This window comes from Ylistrum balloti, unplaced genomic scaffold, assembly GCF_031769215.1.
Source record: "Ylistrum balloti isolate Yb309-2 unplaced genomic scaffold, AGI_CSIRO_Ybal_v1 Utg370678, whole genome shotgun sequence".
Taxonomy (NCBI): Eukaryota; Metazoa; Mollusca; class Bivalvia; order Pectinida; family Pectinidae; genus Ylistrum; species Ylistrum balloti.
Window position 1 is genome coordinate 29,910 of NW_026782409.1, and position 24,211 is coordinate 54,120.

At 36.8% G+C, this 24,211-nt stretch overlaps 2 protein-coding genes and 2 non-coding genes across 4 annotated transcripts; 2 read left to right on the plus strand and 2 right to left on the minus strand.

Moving 5' to 3' along the window:
• The first annotated feature begins 395 nt into the window (after nt 1-395).
• Nucleotides 396-2,379, plus strand: LOC132557477 (uncharacterized). The gene is made up of 5 exons (XM_060221966.1): nt 396-555; nt 863-1,124; nt 1,405-1,572; nt 1,926-2,074; nt 2,252-2,379. The coding sequence occupies exons 1-5, from the start codon at nt 396-398 to the stop codon at nt 2,377-2,379; spliced, it is 867 nt and encodes a 288-aa protein (XP_060077949.1).
• A 222-nt stretch (nt 2,380-2,601) lies between these two features.
• LOC132557478 (P2X purinoceptor 7-like) lies at nt 2,602-3,838 on the minus strand. The gene is made up of 3 exons (XM_060221967.1): nt 3,618-3,838; nt 3,009-3,230; nt 2,602-2,758 (listed from the first exon to the last, which is right to left on the minus strand). Exons 1-3 carry the CDS (start codon nt 3,836-3,838, stop codon nt 2,602-2,604), a joined length of 600 nt encoding a protein of 199 aa, XP_060077950.1.
• A 13,228-nt stretch (nt 3,839-17,066) lies between these two features.
• Nucleotides 17,067-17,139, minus strand: Trnat-ugu (transfer RNA threonine (anticodon UGU)). The gene has a single exon. It is a non-coding gene; the product is annotated as a tRNA-Thr (tRNA).
• A 2,438-nt stretch (nt 17,140-19,577) lies between these two features.
• Trnay-gua (transfer RNA tyrosine (anticodon GUA)) lies at nt 19,578-19,667 on the plus strand. Its single transcript is given in 2 exon segments — nt 19,578-19,614; nt 19,632-19,667. It is a non-coding gene; the product is annotated as a tRNA-Tyr (tRNA).
• The last annotated feature ends 4,544 nt before the right edge of the window (nt 19,668-24,211 follow it).

Sequence of the window (24,211 nt, forward strand, 5' to 3'; positions counted from 1 at the left end):
ATAGGAGGAGAGATGGTCGAGCAGATACTCCTGGCCATTCTGCCAAGTATGGAAGCTACACAGTTATGGACTTAGACTATGGAAAGGTCATCGGTGTCCAACTTGTTCAGGTATGAGACTTAAAAATGCATGCTCCACCTAATTGTGTAATGAAAAATAGCAACTTGATTTATAGTAGATATACAGGTTTAATTCCATTGACCCAAGAATAAATTATGGTTATTTGGTCGTATGAAATGACATTTTGATGCCTGTGGTCATTTTGTCCCAGAAAGTAGGAGTATACAGCATGAATATTAATTGTATCCCTTTCATTCTTCCAGTATTATTTTATTTTTAATTGAATTTAATGTTATTGTTAACAACAGAGCAATGAAGTAAAGAGCTCCTGTCATATGGAGAAAGAGGGACTTATAAGGGCCATCCAGAAACTTCATCAGGAGCAGATCGATATTCAGACCATCATTACAGACAGGCATGTCCAGATAAAAAAATGGATCCGGGAGACAATGACAAGCACACGACATTGCTTCGATATTTGGCATGTAGCAAAAGGTAACACACAAAGAATTACAAACCATCTTTAAGGCAAATGTGAAGATTTATATTTTATTGATTCAAACTGTAGTTTCCACTTGTAACTTAACAGTTCCATAACTTCCTTAAAAACGTTTTTTTTTAAAGTGAAGTGGATTAAATCCCATATCTATGACTTATACTCGGACGTTAACAGAACAAACTCAATGTGTACAAAATAATTATGGTAATCCTTGCAGTACTTTCCAGCCATAAGTAGTTGAATTATGTATTGATTATGGCCAAACATTTTTTTGTTTGCTTTATAAATCTATAAATTTTGCAGGTTTAAAGAAGAAATTGGTTGCTCTTTCAAAGGAGAAGGAGTGCGACAACCTGCAGAGATGGATAAAAAGCATCACCAACCATCTTTACTGGGTTGCATCATCAACACCGGATGGCAATGGGGATATGATGTTGCAGAAATGGGAAAGCATTGTGAACCATATCAAGAATATTCATCATGGACATGGAACCCTTTTCCCAGTCTGCACTCATGAACCTCTTGATCCCTCTTACAGTAAGAAAAAATGGCTCAAACCAGGTACATGTTTTGTATACAAACTGGGACCTGGAGGCAGACATTCAATTTTGTACTGTTATAAGTTAAAATTACGGAGGGGAATTAATTTTCACTTTTCAGTGGGGCATTGGCCCAACCATGCTGGGTTTGTCTATAATTTGCATGACTACTAAACATTACAGTACTGGTTGGCAAAATATAACTTTATTATAATCTTTAGGAGATAGATTGTGGTACGCAATTGGAGGTGGATTAATAAAATAATGCAAGTATTATTTTTTAAGATTTTTGTTTATTCCAAGCACGAAGGTTTGTGGAAAATTAGAGATGATTCTCACTTCTACATATATGAAGAGAGACATCCCTATGCTATCCACTGGTCAGCAGACTTCATGCCTGGAGGCGTATCACTCTGTGATAAATCATTTTGCGCCCAAAATAATTGGCTTGTCCTACCATGGAATGCAGAGTCGGTAAGTTTCTTGTATCATGTACACATAACATAAATAAATAAAAACAAAAACCTCTGAAAGGCTTGCTTGAGATGAACTGCTAAATTTATATGGCCTCGGCATATTTTCATAGACATAGCTAACATTCAAGGTCACATTGGTAGACCAGAAAATTGTCCAACATTCATAGTCACATTGAGTAATTAATTGCTTTCAAGGTCATGTTGACTTGCGTTGGAGATCACATTCACCAGAAATGATTTGAAGAGGCAAATTTCCACCTTGTAAGTCAATTTGGAAACATCTTATTGCATCACATTGACTGGTTAGGCTATTTTTTCTTCTAAATCTTGTATTTGTATGTATTTTTACAGTTTGTTACTGGCAGCCTTGCACTTTAATGAGAATGTGGGAAGGGCACAGGCCTTATTTCCTAATGGTGACAAACGATTTAGCATCATATTCCCCAAACAGAAAAATGGTGATTTCACAGTGAGACAAGTGAAGACGCAATGTACCTTCAGTAAGTTGCGACAACATTTATGCCTATTACTAGTTTAGTTGTTGTGTAATTATTTTAATACATTTGATATTCCAGTGTATGTACCAAAAGTGATATTGTGTTTTTGCAACTTCTTGAAAATAATCAAGCAACATTGTGTCACTGTGAACCTGAATTGCATTACTACTTTATTTGCAGACTATGTGGAAGATTTGATTAGTGCTACCATTGCACATGTTCAGTGTGTCCAGATGCCATACTGCAAGATCAATGGAGAGGCACCACCACCTCTATGTCAGAATTTTGTACATCCGGAGAAGTCGTAAGCTGTAACTGAACTACTGTCTCGTTTTTGTCACCATTGAAGAAATTGGACTCTGATACAAACACAATCATTCCCTTCATGCAGGCAGCAATATAAAAACTAACAACAACAATGAACTGATAGAACATTTTTATTACTCTCAATAAGACTCAACTTCTGTGATGCATGCTCATTAAATCCACAACAGTATTGTTGAGAAAGCAGTTTGTATTTCTTTTATCATTTATTCAAAATGAAATCCATTATATTGTCCATCAGGTGCAGGGAAAGTGTTTCTAATTGAAGACACGGCACAAGCTGGAAGTGTCACACGCACATGTCGACCAAGCCAACCCCAGCACCATCTCACAAATTGTCTGTAGGCAATGTATCTATTTTTCCTGGAAAAAATAAAATCATAAATAAAATAGTAAGTGCATAATTCTCTAGTTGAATTTCAATGGTGCATAGATGAACCTACTTGAAACTGGAATAGAATTTTAAAATATATTGTAAATATTTGAGGATCCATTTACAAATTGATATTATATCCTACATAAATCATGTTGATAACTTCAATAAAAATTAGTGTGAACATACATCATATTACTAGAAGGAATTATGAAATTAATTGCACTTAAAAACACATACTTGTTCTGATTATCTGGCAATGGACCATGATACTGGCGAAAAGTCAGGTATGCTGTCTCAAGGACATATACGTTTAAACAAATGACTTCAAAGCCAGGATGATCTGTGATGCATGCCAATCTGTTGGGGTGTTTGCTCATCAAGGTCTGGACCTCCTCTATCTCCTGACAACAAATACTTTCTGTCTCGGTGGACATTTTCTGGCAATGTCCACATCTACACCTGAAATATGAGAATGGATGAATTTGATAAACTATCTAGTAAAATCTGAAGCCTATCACATCATGGTGTTTTCACAGCTTAGCCCTTGTGAATCTACTAATAACATTCTGCTCTACCATAAAAAATGAAGAAAATTTTAATAAGATAATTATTCACTGACAGACATTTTGTCGTGAAGACTTTCCAAATTAAAGAACAGAAAAATCGAAGAAAATTCCATCATACAATTATTAATTTGCGGTATTAAGGCGGTTGGTAAGATTAGAAAAACATCATTAAAATTAGTAATATTTTATGAAGAGAGTCATGAATAAATCTCCATAGTTCTGAAGAGTTTGTCGAATGATGGATTCATTAAATGGTTTTAACCCGATAATAGAAACTTACCATTTGTTGCCTCCAAGCCGTAATGTCAGAACATCGGGGTCGGCCTCCGAATTCTCATCAGAGCTGGAATCTGTCTCTGGCTCAAACATATGTGGTTGTGTTGCACCACTATATGCTGTTTCATCTATCTCCAACCCAGATGATCCATCGGACATCAGTAAATCGACGGAATCGTCATCGCTAACGGAACGGAGAGAGGAGCTATCTTCAATATTCACCATCTTGTATAATTTGTGTGTTCCATTTGTGACGTCATCAATAGATGAGCACAACTTTTCTTAACGCGCGGCAATGCTTGATTAAGATTTCGGCGTACAGGTAAAAAGCTCTATTTTAACCCACCATAACATCGTAACCACACGACCGATTTCCAAGCAATTTTCGATAAAATGATCATTCAGACACGGGTTTTGTTCTGCTTACAAAAAAAAATTACACTAAAGTTACACTTTAAAAAAAAAAACACAAAAAAAAATTAACTTGACAGTTCCATTATTAAAAGTTCAATTGGTATGAACAATGTATACAGATATATATTCATAAAGTGACCATCATTGGGTTAGACTATCCTCCAGTCACAGGGATTATTATGCCCCTCTCAAGCACAGCACACTAAACAAATTCCTCTGGCAGTTTTCCTCTTTGAAGCACGTCCAACAGTTCAATTCCTGAGGCTCTTCGCTTTGTCAAAGAATTGGCTAGCTGTATCCTTCCAGGACACCATTTGACTTCAACACAGTTATCAAGTTTCATTTCCAGGATAGCAGCAATATCTATTCTTAGTCGTTTGGCATCTACAAGTTTTGTAGACTGTAAAGCTTCAATCACGCTTTTGTTGTCTATGAAGGCTGTAATAGTTATGTTGTGCTCCTCAATCCCACAAATGTTTTCTACTACTTTTCCGAAGTACACCGCCGATTCAAGTCCTTCCTCCAAACTCAACGCTTCAGCAGCTATAGTAGATCGCACTACTCTCTTGATTTTGTTAGATTTCCAGTATATTGGACAGCAGTTTCCAAGCCGATCTTTAATCCACAGAATGTGCGCTCCAGTACTACCTTTGCCATTGTTGATGTTCCCTAATGCAGCATCGGTGAAAATTTCCCAGTCCTATATCAGATGTCCTTGTAGGGGTGGGTACAACTGAATAGGTCTTATATCCTTCAACTTCCCTATGGCTTTGATTGCTCTCAACAAATCACTAACCAATGCTTTGGAAAGTTTAGTACTTTGATCAACTAGTTCAAACGCCATATCCGGTCGTGATCCTTGCACTGCCCAGTTCAACTGACCGACTAACTTACGAAATTGAGATTGCTCACTGTCAGTAAGCTGACATTGTTTTTGAGATGCACGACCAGGGTCAGTATGCGAGTGATCCAGTTTATCCACATACTCTGAGTGATCAAGCATGATTCCATCTTTGTTTTGCTTAATATGGAAACCTATGTACCTGAAACTCCCTTCCTCTACTCTCCCTGCTAGAAATCGCTCCCTAAGCCTGTGTATCATTTCCTCCAATGCCTCATCACCAGCGTGAAGAAAGTCATCAACATGACAACATATTCCAACAAGGATTCCATCTTTCATCAAAGTGAAAACTGCAGGGTCAAGTTTCAACTGTTTGAAACCTAGTTTTGTAAGTTCATCTTTCACACTCAAAAAGAACTGTCTTGCACCATCTTTCAGCCCATATAGGCCATGTTTGAGCTTCCAAAGATAGCCTTCATGTGTATCACTTTCTATAGGTGGTTTTATATACACATCACGATCTAATTCTTTTCCTTGTAGAAATGCTGATTTGATGTCTGTGGTTTTGACATTCCAGTTTCTGCTAGATGCTACTGTAAGGAAAATTCTCATAACCCCTTTTCCAACAGTGGGGCTATCCTTCGGTATAAATGAATGTTCTTCAAACCCTCTACACTGTCTTTACTTGTAATCATCGACCTTGTAGAAATTTTGTTTTGTCCATTATCTTCCACTTCATATGTATCAAACTGACGCAGTTTCTGTAATTCTCCTTGTTTTGCTATCTCACTATCAGGACTACAGTCATCAGTTGTAGCATTTACTTCCACTTGACCTTTGTTCAAAGTTTTCCATTCTACATGGCCTAAATCAACACTTTTCATTTCATTACTGACATCATCTTTTACATTATACCAATTTTTGTTCCTTCCTGTAGTCTTGCCTGCTCTGCTCACTACTGTAGCATTTGTCCATTTTTCAAATTCTGGTAACTTGTATTAAATATGCTGATTCACCTTGATATGCCCTTCATTCTGGGGGAAGGTTATTTCAATGTCACCATTCTTCTCACAGTTTTCTGACGTGCCTTGACCAGTAATTGTTTCTGAAATATCCGGTGCAGACTTGGGAGTGTCGTTCTGACTGACAGGATCATTATTTTCCTTTGTGATATGTTATCCATGTGTATTGTTATCTTTGATAGATCCAGTGACTTTACACAATCTGTTTGGTGACACCCTGACAAATACGCTGTCATGCCTCACAAACACCACATCCTGAAATACCACTTTTCCAGGACCAAGCCAACGATCCTTTCCTTCCCTCTTATAGAAAACTCCATCACCATTCTCATACAACTGTTCAGCTGCTCTCACCTTTGATCGTAATGCCCGCCTTATCCTTTCATCAGCCTCTGTTTGTATGTATGCCTTTCATGTCTGAAGTAAAGCATTCCAAAGCCGGTGGTTCAGCTTGCAATTACGTTGGGTAGATTAGGATTCTTTCCAAATACTAGCTGATGACTGCTGAATCCATTCCACATTTGTAAGGAGTTCTTTGCTTTGCCCAAGACAATAGTGTTTCAGGTTCTACTTTGGGGTTTTCTGCATCTAGTTTCACTAACATCATATCAGTGACAGCATGTACACGTTCACAAAGGCCATTCTGGAATGGGCTCATTCCTGATGTGGTACACACCCGTACATTCAAGATTGATGTGACTTTACGTATTTCATCTGAGTTGAACTCTCCTCCATTATCAGTCATCAGTGCCCCCATGACTCCAAAGACCCCCACCCAGTTCTTCATCAAGGCATCAATCACATTGCAAGGTTTCTTGTGAGTGATGGAAACAGACACTGTGTATCTTGACCACATGTCAATTATATGGAGTATCCATTGGTCTTTGTAGTGTTTGAGATCCATTGCCACCTTTTCATTGAATTCTCGAGCCATTGGTAATGCTTCAACTGGTCGCGGTGGAGTCTTGGCATAAATCTTACAGAGTTCACATTCTGTTTCAATCTGAGATAGGTCGTCATCATAGTCTTCTTTTCATGCCCTAGCATCTTTTAATAATGCCACAAGCCTTTTCTTAAGGGGGATGTGCAAACTGTCTGTGAAGTTTTAACAAATTAGCCTTGCGTTTTTTAGGTCCAAGTACATCAACTTTCACAACATTTACATCCTCAACAGGAAGTGTTTCTGTTTTGTCAATAGGGATGCAGTAATGGCCAGATGATGTAAGATTCAGGTTTACTTCTTTCCCCATAATCACAGCTGTGTCATTTTCCAAATCCATTTTTACCCCTGCCTTTTTCATTGCTGACCTGGACAGCAACAGAGGAATGTCAGAGTCCACCACATCTGTTCTAACGGTCACATGTTTACCAACATGCACACAGGAATATCAAATTCGCCATCTGATTTTAGTCTTGTTCCTCCACCAAATTTGAATACTCTGTGTCCCTCCTTACTAGTTACTCTACCAAGGTCACCCCTGTTAAGGGAATCCAGGTAAGTTTGTAACCATGTCTTCCCACACACTGTACTATTACATGCACTGTCTAACACTGCACAGTTACGAGCATCAGCACCAAGTTGTATTATGTCCTCCTTATGGTAGCCAGTGAACAGTACAGCATGCTCCTCTTCTTCAGCTATGTTTACTTTCGCCATGTTTTCCCAGCTGTCTGGACACTTTGCGACAAGATGCCTATATGATCCACACGACCTACATATAAGAACTTTTCCGTCGGGCCCTGTTGGGTTCATATTCTTTACCCCACGTTGAGATGATGTAAAACCTGAACCTCTCCCTCTGTTTGGACGTCCACCCCTTCCGTTTCTAAAGTTCCCATGCTTCACATAACCCGCTGCCAGTAATGCTTCTTCATGGTCAGCCAAATAAGCTGGTTCAAGTTTAATGCTTGGTGTGTCACTCTTTGAAGAATTACTTTTTCAATGACCTTTTGGCTTTCTCATACAGGGTGTCACGGTTTTCATAATTCATACCAGTCAAAACAAGCATTTTTTCTTCTTTGGTAATGTTTGCTTTCCTCAGTAATTTGAATACCACTATTTCTGATGGTAATTTCATGTTCTTCTTTTCGATTCTCCTGTACTTGCAGTCAAAATTTGCTATAAAGTCATTAATAGACTGACCTACAGCTCTGGCAAGATCTTCAAAATCTTCAAATTTTTTCAAACTGTCAGCAAGATCATCCTTGGCTAGATGTTTATCAAGGAAATCTACTAAAGTTTTAAAACCTGTCTTTTTCTTCAAATTATCAAGAGTTATTTGATCAAACTTTTTCACGGATTCTATGTTCATCATCTTCTGGCAGAGTCAAAGCAATAGCCACACCTCTCTTAGCTTAGGCTAGTTCTGTTATTTCATTCCAAGCTAATAGTTCCTATTTGAAAGGTTCATAGGATTTACCTTTGTGGAAGGTAGGTGGATTCACCTTTGTTGCCATAATGTCTCCTTTCACTGAAATTCACTGTACAAGCAAAAAAAAACCTGCTGGAATTGTTCACTGTAATGTTAACACAAAGTCTCCTCCAAACAATTGTCACAGTACGCTCTGCTACCACTGTTAATGCACTTACAACATTGTGACAAGCACACTCCTTTTGTCCACCATTTTATTCACACACTTCTCTCGACAAAGTTATCTTCAAAAGAGTAAGAGTGAATGTACAGGGGAGGTAATAACTGAATTGAACATGGTAAAGATTATCTTCCTTATCTCATTATAGTAGATTAACAATTAATACTTATTTACTGTCAATAGTAATAATGATAATAGTATTTATTTATACTTGATAACAGAATGAGTCAAAGACTCGTCTACCTTCTGGTCAAGTATACATAAAATGTACAATAATTACAAAATGTACATAAAACAGAGAAACATTTAAGAAAACAGGGGGAAAAAAGTGCATCAGTTAAAGAATCCACAGCAAATTAAGAGGAGTCCATAAAAAACTTTTTTGGCACTTTGTTTAAAAGATAAAAGTGATGATGCGTTTCTCACGGAATCTGGTAAAATATTCCCGGTATATGGTCCCTGATAGGTAAACGATTTCTTATACAATGCAGTCTTAAAAGCAGGTAGATAAAATATGTTATCAGATGATGATCTAGTATTAAACTGGACTGGACATCAGAAGTAAAATTGTACAGATACTGGGGAGCCAGACCATGTAAAACCTTGTACATTAAAACTGATTGGTTGTACATCACTCGCTTTGTAAAAGGTAACCAGTTCAGCTTCTTATACATGTCACTGGAGGGAGTATTGAAATCACACTTCAAGATAATCCGAGCAGCTCTTTTCTGGAGTTTTTCTAGCTTGGCTATACTATTATGTAAAGTATTGCCCCAGATATTACAAAATAGTTAAAGTATGTTAAACAGGAAGACTGGCTAAGGAACACTCTCAAACGTTTCATTTGAAAAATGTAAAAAGACATTTTTTTTGTACACATTGTTAACTTTGGTATTCCAAGACAAACAATCATCTACAGTGACACCGAGAAGTTTTTCTGTTTTTACATTTTCAATCACAGTGTCATTGATTACAACTTACGTTGGTAAGTGCCAATCAACATGGACTTTGTTTTCTCAGTATTGATACACATTTTGTTAGATCTACACCATTCAGATATGAGACTTGCGTCAGCATTTAGTTTGTCACTTATGACATCAATGGACTTATCACTGCACTCAGCTGAGGTATCGTCAGCATACATATTGGAGGTACCGTGTTTGTAAATCATTAACGTACAAAATGAACATCAATGGACCCAGTATTGATCCCTGAGGTACACCAACAGTAAGCTGCTGACTATCACTTAATGTACTCTTAAAATTTACAGTTTAAAAACGATCAAGAAGGAAAGATTTGAAAAATGTTAATGCATTGTCAGAACAGCCATAAGATTGTAGCTAAATCTTCCAAATTTACACATTTATGAATGGAATTCTTGGTTTGCTTGTGAGATGCCGTCACTTACGTCACACATTTCGCACCACACCGACAGGAGGAAAGTTAGACACTTTCAATCACACGTAGACGAGTGTCAACTGCCTGAGAACTGATCATAGGCATTGACAACATGTTTGACGGAGAAGAAACACAAACGGGCAAGGATCTTACAGGCAGTTCGCCAGTTTCTTGTGTGGGTCGCATAACTGTGCATGTGGCAGGAGGCAGGATGGATTTATTTTTTCCCGGGGCTGATGTGTTGGACAACATTCTGGGTATGGCAAACTTATGCTCGCTGTTGAGTGATCGGTAATTGTTTAGGGATGCAGCATTTTTGTGACCGGTGACGTATGTTTGCAAATTGTCGAGCACATTGTTGTCAGTCATTTTCTGAACGAGTGTTTTTCTAACGCTGGTGTTGGTAAGCCTTTTTTCAGGTAAGTCGGCGTATTTTGCCATCGATTTCATAATATTTGAAAGTTTATTTTTATCAATGGGGCCTCTCAGAAACCACCTGTCTTGCACTCGGGGATGCTTGTCGTGAGTTACGAAAGCCAGGTAAAAGGGATCATCGGCATTAGAGTAGCCCTCAAGTCGTTTCGCCTGATAAATCATGTATAATTGAATTGGGCACGTGTCCGGATGTTCAAGGGTAGCGTACAATCTGGGAGGGCATACACTTGTGGATCTGAGATCATCACCATTGCGGGTTTTCATCAAACGTTCTTAATATTCCAAATAATCTAGTTAAAGCTCAGAGTCGTATTTCACAACAATATCCCCCCCCAGCACATGGAGCGATGCTGCATCGCCCCTCCCCTCATACCAAAGTGTAATGTGTTGTTGTACCACAGCGTATTTATCACGGCTGTTGGGTTACTATTTCCCAATTGCCCTGACTCGTACAGTTTATCAATATCAGAGTCAAGTAATGGGTCTGCCCTGTAGGGTTTCGAACCTTACCCCTGGCCCTTCAAGTTGTGTTGTTTCGCTTTCATTGCATCACAGGTTTTGGAAAATTTAACGCTGGTTCCCATAATACTGACACCATATGATCTTTTTCTTAAATGCTAATCAAAGCTGCTGATCATGTTACATAATGTACTGGGCTCATATTCTTTCTGATCCTTCGTCCTAACGGACACAATAAAATTGACAAGATACGTGTCAAAGTCTCACGGGGGAATGCAGTGGACGGGACGCTTTTCATACCTGTCTTTAAGAAATTCACTCAAAAGTTTCAAAATTACTCAAAGTTTTGCAGAGAGTGCTCTTATTTCCATTACCATCAATAAACTTTTTATGGTCCACTTGTTGAAACCGTGAACTTGCCATGGTCAGATGAATGTTGTCCAGTAAACAGTGTTGAGGATGTATTGTTTACAAACAGCAGACGATACTACTTTGGATTACCTCCCTTTAATTGTAAAAAAACCTATGAATTACTGCGCGCACGAGAATTTATTACACAGGCGCCTGTGTAATAAACGTTTATCATGACCATCTTTATTGCCCTGGACAGGCCTATCTGACACAGATGGAAATGAGAGAATAATAGAATCTACATCCCCTGCGGGGGAAAGACAGAAAATGCTAAACCCAAGGGTGAGATTTTCCGCCCAGATGAAATTCAAAACTAAATCTAGACTGGCTGTACTTGCCCTCTAGATCCTGGTTTAAGAGTGTCACATCAACGTTTGTAGGATTGGGGAACTCGGCTTGGCTGTGAGAGGAACAATGTTGATAGTTCTCAAAATTAACAACGAGCAGGCGGCAAACACGTTGCTCCAAAAGTTTATTCATTACCGAAAGTGAACATAACAAGAATAACACATACACAAAGAAACCGGAATCTGGTACGGAGTTCCGGAATTATTGAAAATTACAATAAATTTGGCTCTGCCTGACCAGTACTAATATGTGTATACACAACAAGAGTACATCATCCAATAATTTCTTACTGTTGGTCTGATATCTACCTGAGAAATTTAATTCCCTTTGTACCATATTATAGAATTTTCTTCAAACCTGTGCTCTACCGTCTGTCCCACCAAGTGAAATGGCTCGTCAGAATTTGATGGAAGTGGATTTATCTTTCTGGCATTCAGTACCAACTTCTTAACATTTTCTGAGAGTTTGTCTACGGACAAAGCAATCCTTTTCCCATCTGCATTCACACGAGTAACATTAAACACATCTTTTAGATCTGGATAGTTTTTTACTTCTTGCTGCAGAATGTTTTTCCGAAAATGTAGTTGTGACTTTAATGCGGCCAATTTGTCCTTTTTGCTGTGCAGTACATTTTCAAGTTCACTCGCAAATTGCCACAAACCCCAAGTTATAATGTCACTGGTGTACGACTCCAGTTTTGCCAGCTTAGTAGCTTTCTTTCTTTCCTCGTCCTCCAGTCTTTGTTGAATAAGCCTGAGTCTTTCTACTTCTATGGCCTTCTTTCTTTCCTGAAAAGGTTTCATGTATTTCCTCGTCTCGCGTCTTACGGAACTTAGTAATTTCTCTTTTTCATTTTCAGACTTCTTATCCAACCAGTCACTGGTTTTATTATGACAAAACATCAGAAACGTTTCAGCAGCAACCAATGAAATATTTGGCTTTTCTCGTAGGAGTCTGTCCAGGTGTCCAAAGATAGTCTGAAAATTTGTTGTGTTTCGGCATGCCTTTTAACTTGCTTTTGTCAGCCTCGTCAAATGTGAACGAACAGCCTCCTTCTAGAAAATCAGCAAAAATATGTTTCACTACTTTTTACAGTGCAGGCAAGATCACTTTCAATATTGTCACTACCATTGCATCCGGACTCCATGACTTCAGCAGGTTTGAATGTTTCTTGGATCTTGTTGGACAAATGACATGAGGTATTTACCTTCCATAAATTCAACAATTTGGTCGTTATCAATTTCAAGATAATGTGCAAGTTTCCTGTACACAACACCAATATCTGTTATACTGATGCTTTTGTCTTGTGTTTTGGCCCACAATGGTTTGGTGATCAACTCAGAAACTAGTCCTAGTGCCTTGCACCCACCTACATACTCGTCCACAGACAAGTAATTTTTCACGGACTTAAATAATCCATTTGATTCATCACTTTGTAAGTACTCCGTCAAGCAAGAAAAAAATGCTTCTGCACTCGAAAACAAAATATTGAAACGGTTTCCTTTAAATCTAGGCAGTGGGATGCTCCTCATATTGTTCTCCGACAAAAAATTTTGACGAAAGCCTGAAAGTGGCCATGTACACAATTTTTTGCGTCGCCTCCTAATGCAAAAGCCTTTGATGATGTTCTGATGAGCCTTGTTGTTCCTGGTTCATACACCTTCTTGAAGGATTTGTCATGTATAGGAGAGTCATCACTGAAGAATCCTTTGTCAGTTTCCAATAAAGCTTTTGATGCAGCTTCCGCCATATGAACTAGTGCATGAAGTCCACTAAAGAAGTTGCAAAGAATTCCTATTGAATTTTGCTCTTGTTCCGAGAGATTGTCCCATGTGTCGCCCAAGTTCTCCATTAGCACTTCTGTTCTAAATGATTCCAGGAGTTCATTAAACTTTGTCTGTGCACTAGCTGGATCCGACGTTGTTGACACAATATTTAAAAGAATCATCTTTGACTTTTCATTTGTAGCATCCTCGCTGACACGATCTAGGTCATCTAGAATATCATGGAAAACTGACATAATGTTCTGACTGCTTTTTGTTGTGATTTGTCATAGTCCAAGCATCCATAACCTTCCATCACTGTCCGAGGCGTGGATTCATTGAGTTTTCTTAACATATTTCATCCCCCATTAAGCATGTATTTATCTTTTCAGAAAACTCTTGAGAAATTATAAGTCTCTGATTATTCATTTCATTAACAGTAGTCCTTTTTGGCAACTGATTAGCTGTGAGACCTCCCATACCTAAAACTACCTGAATGACTGGTCCAACTTTACTTGTTGATACATTCATTTGTAACATTTTGAAACACATTCCTGCAAAATAAGAGTAAACACTTTTCTATTTTCAATTTTGGTCTAACATGTATCCTGTTGAGTTCAACAGAGTATGCTAAGAATTTTGATAGAAATCTGTTGGTGTTGTTTGCTTATATTAGAATCAAGCGATTAAGATTTTGTGAATGTTATTGCCATGTTATTTCCTGACATACACTTTCATTAAAAAGATTCAATATTATTACCAGTTACATAACACTTACTTTTTCTGGAAGCAAACAATTTTGGAACTTCAGAAATTATATCTAGTTTATCCAAAAGTAAGTTTTTTTATTACATGTATACAGATTTTATCAGTTTCTCTATTTCAGAGTTCTCCTAGGACCCAACAAAGGTCCAGCACAGTGGCCCAACTGCAACAGGTACACCGAGGCAACTTTTGAGCGTCTGTTGCAGATTTTTCCTGGAGACCAGAGGTGTGAGGTCCATGTATGGACCAGGTGGCGTCTTGTCCTAAGGGCGTATCACAATATCCAGGAGGTTATTGCAAAATCACAGCCAGCCATGGAGAGGACAGACATACAACTGCCTCTGTTGAACAAAAAATCTCTTCAACAATGGTAAGTAGAACCAATGTCGGTACTTAGGCATTGAATCGTCATAGTATGGTATTTCTTGTTGATTTAAATCCTGTTAGTTGGCTCAGGATAATCTTTACATCATTTTAAGACCTCCAACACCAAATTCATCATCAACAATTCGGCCCAGAAATTATAAAACTCCTGACTTTGTTAAATGCAATAAATGTGGTGGCAACAGGAAAAATTCAACCACACACATATATGTTTAAAATTTATTGTGAAGAAACTGAAATGTTTCCATTTGAAGAATAGAGGGCAGAAGTGAAGTCAAAAATGGATGGAGAGAGGCAGCTAAAGAAGAAAAAATGGATTACAAATTTCAATACCAACAACTGTAATTGCAGACTGACTAAAAGATGTGTTTCGGACAATTTAATACAACAAAAACAAATTTTAATGCTGCCTTGTGTCTATTTTGTCTCGTATGTACACTTTCAAGGACAATGTGACAAAATGGAGACACAAGAAGGTTCCAAGCCCTTGAAAAACGGAGGCTGGGTTTTCTCTGAGACTGTACGTGACTCAGTGTGCTAATATCATATGTACATGTATATGTTTTCTGATTGGTTGTTGACGTGTGAAAGCAACCACAAGGACGGAATTTGAAGCCGGATATATTTAAGGATTGATGTGCGTGGTTTTACTTTTTAAGGTGGATTGCTAAACAGTTCCGTTGATATGTACCTGTTTTGAAGTTTGTGCATTTCCAAAATTCCATTGCTGTAAGAAGAGGAGGGCCGTGGGCGTTGCATTCAACGTTTTAATTCAATCGAGTAGCGACATGGTTCGCAACATTCGAGTGACTATCATAAATATGAAAATTACGAAAATTCGTTTGATAATGGGGCTAATGCACCTCATCATCATTTTTTGGATCACTTTCGATTTTTTTTCTTTTTTGAGTTTCCTCACTTGCTTCCTAGTCTTCGAAGGTTGTACAAAAGAACAAGTCAATAACACCTCTTACTACAACTTAGTGGTTAGATAGAGTAGAGCAGGGATGTGTCTTACCGCTTGACGTGACCTTGCTGGTAATATAGAAGGTCAATAATCAAAGCAAGGAGAGGTCAGAGTTTGGAGCAACAACTTGAAGAACAAGCATTGATACAAAGAGTAGATATCTCAATTTGTAGTCAGGATGAAAACAACACCATGAAAACGCCAACATTACGTCAATATCATCATATCTAAACTGACATTCATGCAAACTAGTGAAAATATAAAAACAAAGATTAACATGGAGAATCCTGAAAAAGTACCAAGAGAATAAAACCAGGTGAACATTGATGATGATAATCAAACTGGTAGAAAGTGCTGTCATATGACAGATAGATTTTTGATTGATTTGAAAACTACACCTGGCTCGAGGAGCACAAAGGTCGTGTTGCGATTTATGAGGGAAGTGTTATTTCCCTTTGCTTTCTACACCTAAGTGTGATGCGTTATTGAATGTCGTTTCTTTGAACGCATGTCAGTGTGGAGAACTTTCGTGTCTCTTGAAATCAGAGAATCCAAGGTGTTAGCTAATGGCTCAGTCTATGCACATTGTGTCAGATTGAACTGTATAAATATGTGCTTCTTCCTTCTGATTGTCAAGTTAAGTCAGTGATTACGACTGATACGTTAGGATGTATACGCAAATAATAGTAACTACCGCATGACGGCTTGATCTGAGTGAAGGGTTATTTCCACGAGACTATACATTCCCCTGATACGTTTAGTATCCATATGTGCTGATGGAAGAAACTTTTTGTTCTTTTACCGTATTTACAGTAGTAATAGACAGAATACTGATAACCGTGTGAACGGAATTCTACATGAAATTGTCCATATACATAATGTACACTTCCAGTAGGCTATTGATACTATATATAATTGCACTTGCACATACATATAAATTGTTTAAAAGGTAGTTGTTGTCATGGAGATTAACCAGCTTGGTAAATATGTAGGAATAGAATGATTCGGGTAAATTCCAGATATTATTTACACCATAACAACAGCAGATCAGGTTTCATATCAACTTAATTATTATATTGCAGGTTTTTACCCTCCTTCTTTGGCAGTTTGTATTCATTAAAGGCTTAATAACATCACAGCTAGATAGAGGTAAATAATGGTTAGTTAAAATTTTAAATTGTTGCCACGGAAATATTAATTCAAAAGACATCAACCTGACCTCTCATAACAAGTCTAAAGCTGGTAAGTATAAAGATTGTTCCCAATTTTGTTTCATTCATGCTTTAAAATTTTCACTAACCACTAGTTATCTCTAACCAGCTTTGGAACAACCGGGGCCAGGTGTCAAGATGATATCAAGGATGATGATAATGGTTACTTCACTAAACCTGATAACGAGGAAGACAGTGTAATGTGATATAAACCGTTAAGTTGGTTGAAAAAACTAAAAAGGATGTAAGGTATCGCTGAGGAAGCAAATTTGAAGCAGACAGAAATTTGACAGAGGGACAGGTAATCGAAATGTATATAGAGTTTAAGACTCGAGAACTGTTTTGCTTGTTATTGATCACAAGATTGTGACTTAACTGGAGATCGTGAAGTAGATTACATCATAGTATATAATCTTAGTGAACACATTTAAAAATATATATAGAGCCTCCAGTGAGGATCGAACTCACGACCCCTGGTTTACAAGACCAGTGCTCTAACCACTGAGCTATGGAGGCGGTTGATACAATACCTCATACAATGTGGATATAAATACTTTTAATCAGTATGTTAACAGCTGTGACCCTGGATGCCTTTTCCTTATTGAATAGAAGTCAAACATCCTTTGTTAAACCTTTGTTTTCTTATTTGTTATATACACATATTCAATAATATCCTGTCATTTTCACATTGCTACCGAACATTTTCCGATTTCTAAAACACTCGGATTTATTGTAAAAGCTTAAAGCTAAAATAGATCAACTGGTGAGATCAAGAAGTGGATTGCCTCGAAGGATATAATCTAATGGAACTCATTCAAAAAAAATGAATTCATTATTTCAAGCAAAGAAGACCTCTTAAATTGTTAAATTTTTACAACACTACCATGTTAACAATTCACAGATATCTAAAGTTAATCTCACAGTTGGTGACTTTAAGACTTAATCTACTGAAAGGCATTCACTGTTTTTATATTGATTAGACATCAGATTCTAAGACCTCTGACCCGTTAGAATAGTCAACTGGCTTCAAAAGGTTGATGTCAGTAACAAGATGTTTCTTGAAAAGAGCATATTTCTTCTTCATCTGATAGTAGACTTTGATATAATCAAATTCTTATGACATGCTTCAATAATAACAGTCTTATGATTAATCTAGGACATATGGTTTCCCACCAGATTACGCCTTTTCAAAAATACTATAATGTACAACCCATATAAAGAAGTTGATGAAAAATGAATTAGCTTGTTTTTGGTATAATTCAGAAGAATAAGTTTTCCTAAAGAAATATCGAGTAAGTAACTCTGATCAGCGTCCGATGAAAGTTTGAACATACACCAAAAAACCGGAAAGTTCCGATCAATCAATAAACAGATGCTGCAACGTCTCTTTCTCTGAATTGCAAACAAGGCATATGTCATTGTTGACATTGCCAATTTTCTTTTATCTTCTCAATACTAAATATTGAGTTATTAACAACTTGATAATGATCATTAATATCACCAGACGGTAAAAATGGCATATATATAATAGAAAACACATGTGGAAGATAAACAGTTTGAAAAATCTCTGACCAATAATCCTGATCTTTTAGACTTTTTAAACAATAGCTAATGACTCATGCATAGATATCCCAGGTAGTCATAGGATCGACCTGTACAGTGGTTCCATTGTCATCGTTATAAATAATAAATTGTTTGGACACTGTTCTCTTATAAATGTGCACATTAGTTAGAATAGCTTTCTTATAATCCCCAGGAAGACACCTTATAATAATATCAAAATCGGATAGAACAGTGTCTACGGATATATCGGGATCACCTTTCTTTACAATCTTAGCTTCAGCAATAGGAGAAAGGAACTTAGGTACAACTTCAAGTGTTAAATGTTTAATCTTAGTTATCCAAGCCTTTTATTGTATGGAAGGCATACCAAGCCTTCACCATTTTACGATAAACAATTGGTAATGACCTTAAGACAGTACCACCATCTAGACATCAAAAGAGAATTGATTACAGAAGCTATTCCTTGAAGTGTTGCGACCATAACCTTAAATTATTTTTATATAACTAACTTTACTTTCCCAGTACACATATTAAGATATACAGGTACATAAACACCAAGAACACATCATAATTTTTATAGAACTAACTTTACTTTCCCAGTTCTGCTCATTACACATATTCAGATCGACAGGTACATAAACACCTAGAACACATTATATTTTTTACAGAACTAACTTTACTTTCCCAGTACTTTTAATTACATATCAGACCTAGAACACAAATAGCTCTATCCTATACGTTTATACATATATTTTTGATCTCTTTATTTCTCATTTACCAACACATATAATCTTGGAAGGCAACCATGATGAACGTTACACCGCCGACGCATTTACTTACTTAACAAGCTCGTTTACAAAAGCAGGTGGTTGATTGCTTGAAATTAAAAGGCAAGCAAGGAAAGGTACCTTTTACGGGAACCCAGATAGAATTATTCATAGATGCAACTGATACCCAAGATCTACACCTTGTTCAACATTCTTTATCCTGTCAATTAAATACTACAGATATATAACAGTGTACTTATTTCCTTTCTGATTGAAAATATGTATGTAATCATGAAAGACAAAAACTTTAAAGAAAGCCAATGGGCTATTTTCTTTTTTTTTTTTTTTTTTATCTATTTCGGGTGAAAATATTATTGTATGAATCAAATATCATTTTGTTATTTTGATTCATGTACGTGAACATTTTAGTTTTGTATTATTTGATATTACATCAGAATTGATTAATGAAAAAATATGTATCACACTCTTCGAAACAGCCTTTTCTTGGTCTCAGTCCAATTTTACGAAAGCTGAAACCAACTACCTCATACCTAAAGCCTGTCGACTCCACGGGCATAGTGTAATAGATGGACTGCACGTAGCTTTACCAAGTATTGGATATATCCCGTGATAGCTCAGTTGGTAGAGCGGAGGACTGTAGTGGTTCAATTCAAAGCTATCCTTAGGTCGCTGGTTCGACTCCGGCTCGAGGGATTGTTATATTTTTAACATTATTACTAAACAACTCTGAAAATTGATAAGCAATTCGACGCTCGCTTAACTGGTTCCTCTTCTTTTCAAAGAAAGACACGAGATATGAATAACATGCTACATAATAATAGTTAACGAGCACCTGATGATTAGCGAATGGAATAAAATGTATAGCGCAATGACCGTACTTGGATCAAGAAAAAATTGCTTACGTTATGTTAGCAGTTTATCAAGCATAAAATTTAAACGCCCAACGTGGGGCTCGAACCCACGACCCCGTGATTAAGAGTCTCGTGCTTTTTTATTCTTTAAAAATAATTTTAATATCCCATACATAGGGTCTCAGGGGTTGGGGCCCCTGAGATTCTGTACAATGCAGTTAAAAACAATATAATATACACACTCTATTTAACCACATACAGTATCAAAAGTAAAAGAGAAGTATAATTTAACGTTATCCTTAGATATCACAGTTGAACTTTCACAGACACATTTGCCTCATCTACAGAAACGTACTGATTAAAATGTACAAAGTATTTGCGAAACAGAGGATTGTTATAATATGCGAAGGAATAATTAATGAATTTCCTTACAGTAAATTTGAAAAAGAGTAAAATCGAAACGTTTCCTTCGTTCAACATCACCATATTTCTCGTTTTATAGATACAAAACCTTGCAACACTCAATACAAAATTAACAAAATAAAAATTCACATTCTTCCATTTTTCACAAAACCCCAGCATGATAAGTCTGTCAAATTGTATTGAATTACTATTTTCCACATCAGCATGAGCAAACAGGTTGTCTAACATATTAACTAAAAACTCCTTTAAGCCAGACAGTTCCGGACAGTTAAAAAACAAATGAAAAATATCTTCAGACTCAGTTAAACATACCGGACACTGGTCTGAATCCGTCATACCACATTTCAATAGTTTCTTTTTTGTAAAAATAGCGTTATGCGCAACTTTGAAATGCACTTCTATGCAATCGCTCGGATAGTGTGGTGCGTGTACGACTCGAAAAATAGAACCAACCGGTTGAGTGGGGAAACTACTGGACCAGAACGACAACGCGGCCGGTTTTCTGAAATACATGCGTAACAGTGCACGATAATTCTCACGTGAATAACGGGGGACAGTACGTGACCCAGTTCCACTCAACCTCAGTGATATAACGGGTTCAGTCAGACCAGTGCACGTGTAACAGTTCTGAAGTACTGTTCGGAGGAAGTTGACAGGCAGTTGTCTGATCAAATTCAAATATTTTGTGGAAATAACTTCTTTTGTGATATCTGGATTTTTCTCTTGGACTAATTCTGTAACTGAACGGATCGGAAGGAAACCCTCGACGACCTCGTAAGTAAAATCTTTTAGATGTACTAGACCAGTATCAATAAATATTTCTTCACAAAGCATTTTACCATTCTTGTCTACTACCAGTGGATTGCAGAATAACGGCTGACAGTACGTATTTAGTACATTACTTTCAAAAATAACAGCAGGAAAAACATCAGACCAAGCCAGTAACATGTCCCTATAAAATGGTGGGATATTTGAAAGCTGTTTTGCCGTAAACTTACAGTTAAATACAGTCATGCCAAGATTCATATTTGCTATTGTAGATAGAAAATATTTACAAGTTTCTCTCCACAATATCGTATTGGCGTCACTATAAAACAACCTGAATATAAACTTAATTCTGAAGGCCTTCATTTTTAGGTCTATATCGGGAAATTGTAATCCTCCATCAGTCTTAAGACCAATTAAAGTTTCATATGCAACTAAATTAGCGCCATTCTTCCACAGAAATTTCAAACAAATTTTTGAGTTGTAGCTTATATACATCCGAAATAGTTGTCACAGCTAAGGTATACCAACACTTAGATAACAATAAGGATGAAATGACCGTGGCCCTACCTTGGATAGTTAAACATCGCTGTGACCACATCCTCAGTATATTACGTATAGAAACAATTTTCGAGTCCCAATTTAGAGAGTTACATAGTAGATAATTTGGACCGAAATACACTCCCAATACCAGAATGACATCCTGTACCATTTTGATATTAAATGCTTCTGATTCAGCAGCTGACATTTGTCCACAGCCAATACATAATATTTCCGACTTTTCTCTGTTAATTTTGGCCCCAGATGACCTACCATATTTTTCAGATACACCAAACGCCTCGTCAATGAATTTCTTATCGGACAATGTCAACGTAGAATCATCCGCATGTTGGAAAATCTTAGCGGACTTCATACACATTGGAATCGGAATACCCACAATCCTGTCATTTTTTAAAATCGCCTGACCAAGTTGCTCAGCCACAAGAACGTATAATAAAGCAGATATAGGGCAATCTTGCCTTACGGAATTTTTAACTGGAAAATACTTAGTGAGAAAACCGTTACACTTAACACTACTATATATGTTATTGTAAACTATCTTTATCCAGTTGATGAAAAAATCACAAAACCCAAATTTTTCTAGCACTTTAAAAAGATAAGTATGGCTAACACGATCAAAAGCTTTTTCTTGGTCTATTTTCATTATATAGCCCTCTAGATCATCCCTCCCAACCATATCAATAATATCGCGTACATTGCTGATGTTGTCCGCAATATCACGCCCCATAATGCAACAACTTTGGTAAGGGGAGATAATCGAAGGCAATACACTCTTTAACCTATTGGACATAATTCTTGCTAAAATCTTATAATCCACATTAAGTAAACTTATAGGTCTCCAGTTCTAAAGGTTAGTCTTCTCACCCCTCTTTTTGTAAATAAGACTAATAGTACCAAGCTTCATTGATCTTGAAAGTTCACCATTTTCTTGAACCCTATGAACAATATTTTAAAAAAACCTCTTTTAAATCCGGGTAAAACTTACAATAAAATTCAACGGTAAGGTCGTCCTGTCCAGGACTTTTATTATGCGACATACCTTTCAATGCTAATTGAACATCTTTTTCTGATATAGCAGCACCTAAACTCTCGTTGTCTTTATAAGACACGGTTTTACTAATATTAGACAAAATCCCATCAATTTCAATTTTAGCGACCTCAACACAAGAATGTAAGTTTTTATAAAACATGTATATTACACTCAACAAGTCGTTAGTATCATTTAACATTAAACCATTGCCATTTTCTAAGTTTTTAATTGCATTAACACCTTGTCTGTACTTTTCAAGCCTCAAAAAATAAGCCGTATTGCGGTCACTCTCAATAGCCCACTTGGCCTTAGCTCGTAAAATCGAACCCTTACACCTTTCTTCCTCATAATTACATAAATTCTCCCGAAGTTCCTGTAATTTTTGAACGAGCATGGGGTTATTAGAGCCTGTAATTTTGGCAGACAAATTACTAATTTGATTCTGTATTTTATAATATTTTTCATTCAATGACTTTTGACGATTTTAACCATAAATCTGTGAAACTCTTTTGATTTTATATTTCAAGTTATCCCACCAAACTAAGACATTTTGCTCATATAATTCCTCTTTTTTGGCATTTTCAATAATACTTTAAATTTTCGCCACATACTCACCTTCAGACAGATAGGCATTATTAAGGACCCACACCCCAGGACCCATTTCAACCTTTTCCAGATCTAAATTTAAGGTAACAAAACCATGATCGCTTAACGAAGTATCACTGTAAAACAATTTTTGAATATAGCATGAAAACATTTTAGAAACTAGAAAATAGTCGATTCTACTCTGAGATAATATGTCATTCCTAACCTGTTTTCTAGAGAAAACGGAACAGTTCTTATTTCTGTTTCTCCAAGTATCGATGATAGAATTTTTTGCCATAACCTGCAGTAATTTCTTAACACAGGCATCATTAGTATGCTGTGTCACACCACATCTATCTAAAGTGGACAATGTTGTATTAAAGTCACCTGCCATTATAATATTTTCATATCCATTTTCAAGATAATTAGAGATGAAAAAAAAAATTCCAATCTGTCTGTGAGAATATTTGGCGCATATATATTAATTAAATTGAAAACTTTATCCTCCATGCTAAATGTAACATGTAAGAAGCAACTATTCCGACCAGATATAAACCTGATATTATCTTTAAATCTATTTCTTACTAACACTGCCACGCCTTGCCGGCCATTTACTCCGTTAGAAAAATAAACATCACCATTCCACTTATTTTTAACGGAATCAATAAAACCATCATTCCAAAAGGTTTCTTGTAAGATGGCAATATCAATGCGTTTATCATCAAAAAATGAGAAAACTTTCTGCAATTTATTCACTTCCCTCAATCCATTACAGTTGAAGGAGATAATTCTAATCATAAGAACAGCGTGAAAAATAACAAAAAACCCTATGTTTGCTGTTTTGCCTTTTTACAGGATTTTTCGGCCATCCGTTTTACTCTTGTAAATTCTAGAGCCGTTCTCTTTTTCTTGTTATGAACAGTGATGAAGGGGCTCTGTTCAACATCAGAGCACCCCTCGTCATCAGACCCGGTATTATCCCAAAATACCCCGATTACAGGTGTCTCAGTAATAGTATGACG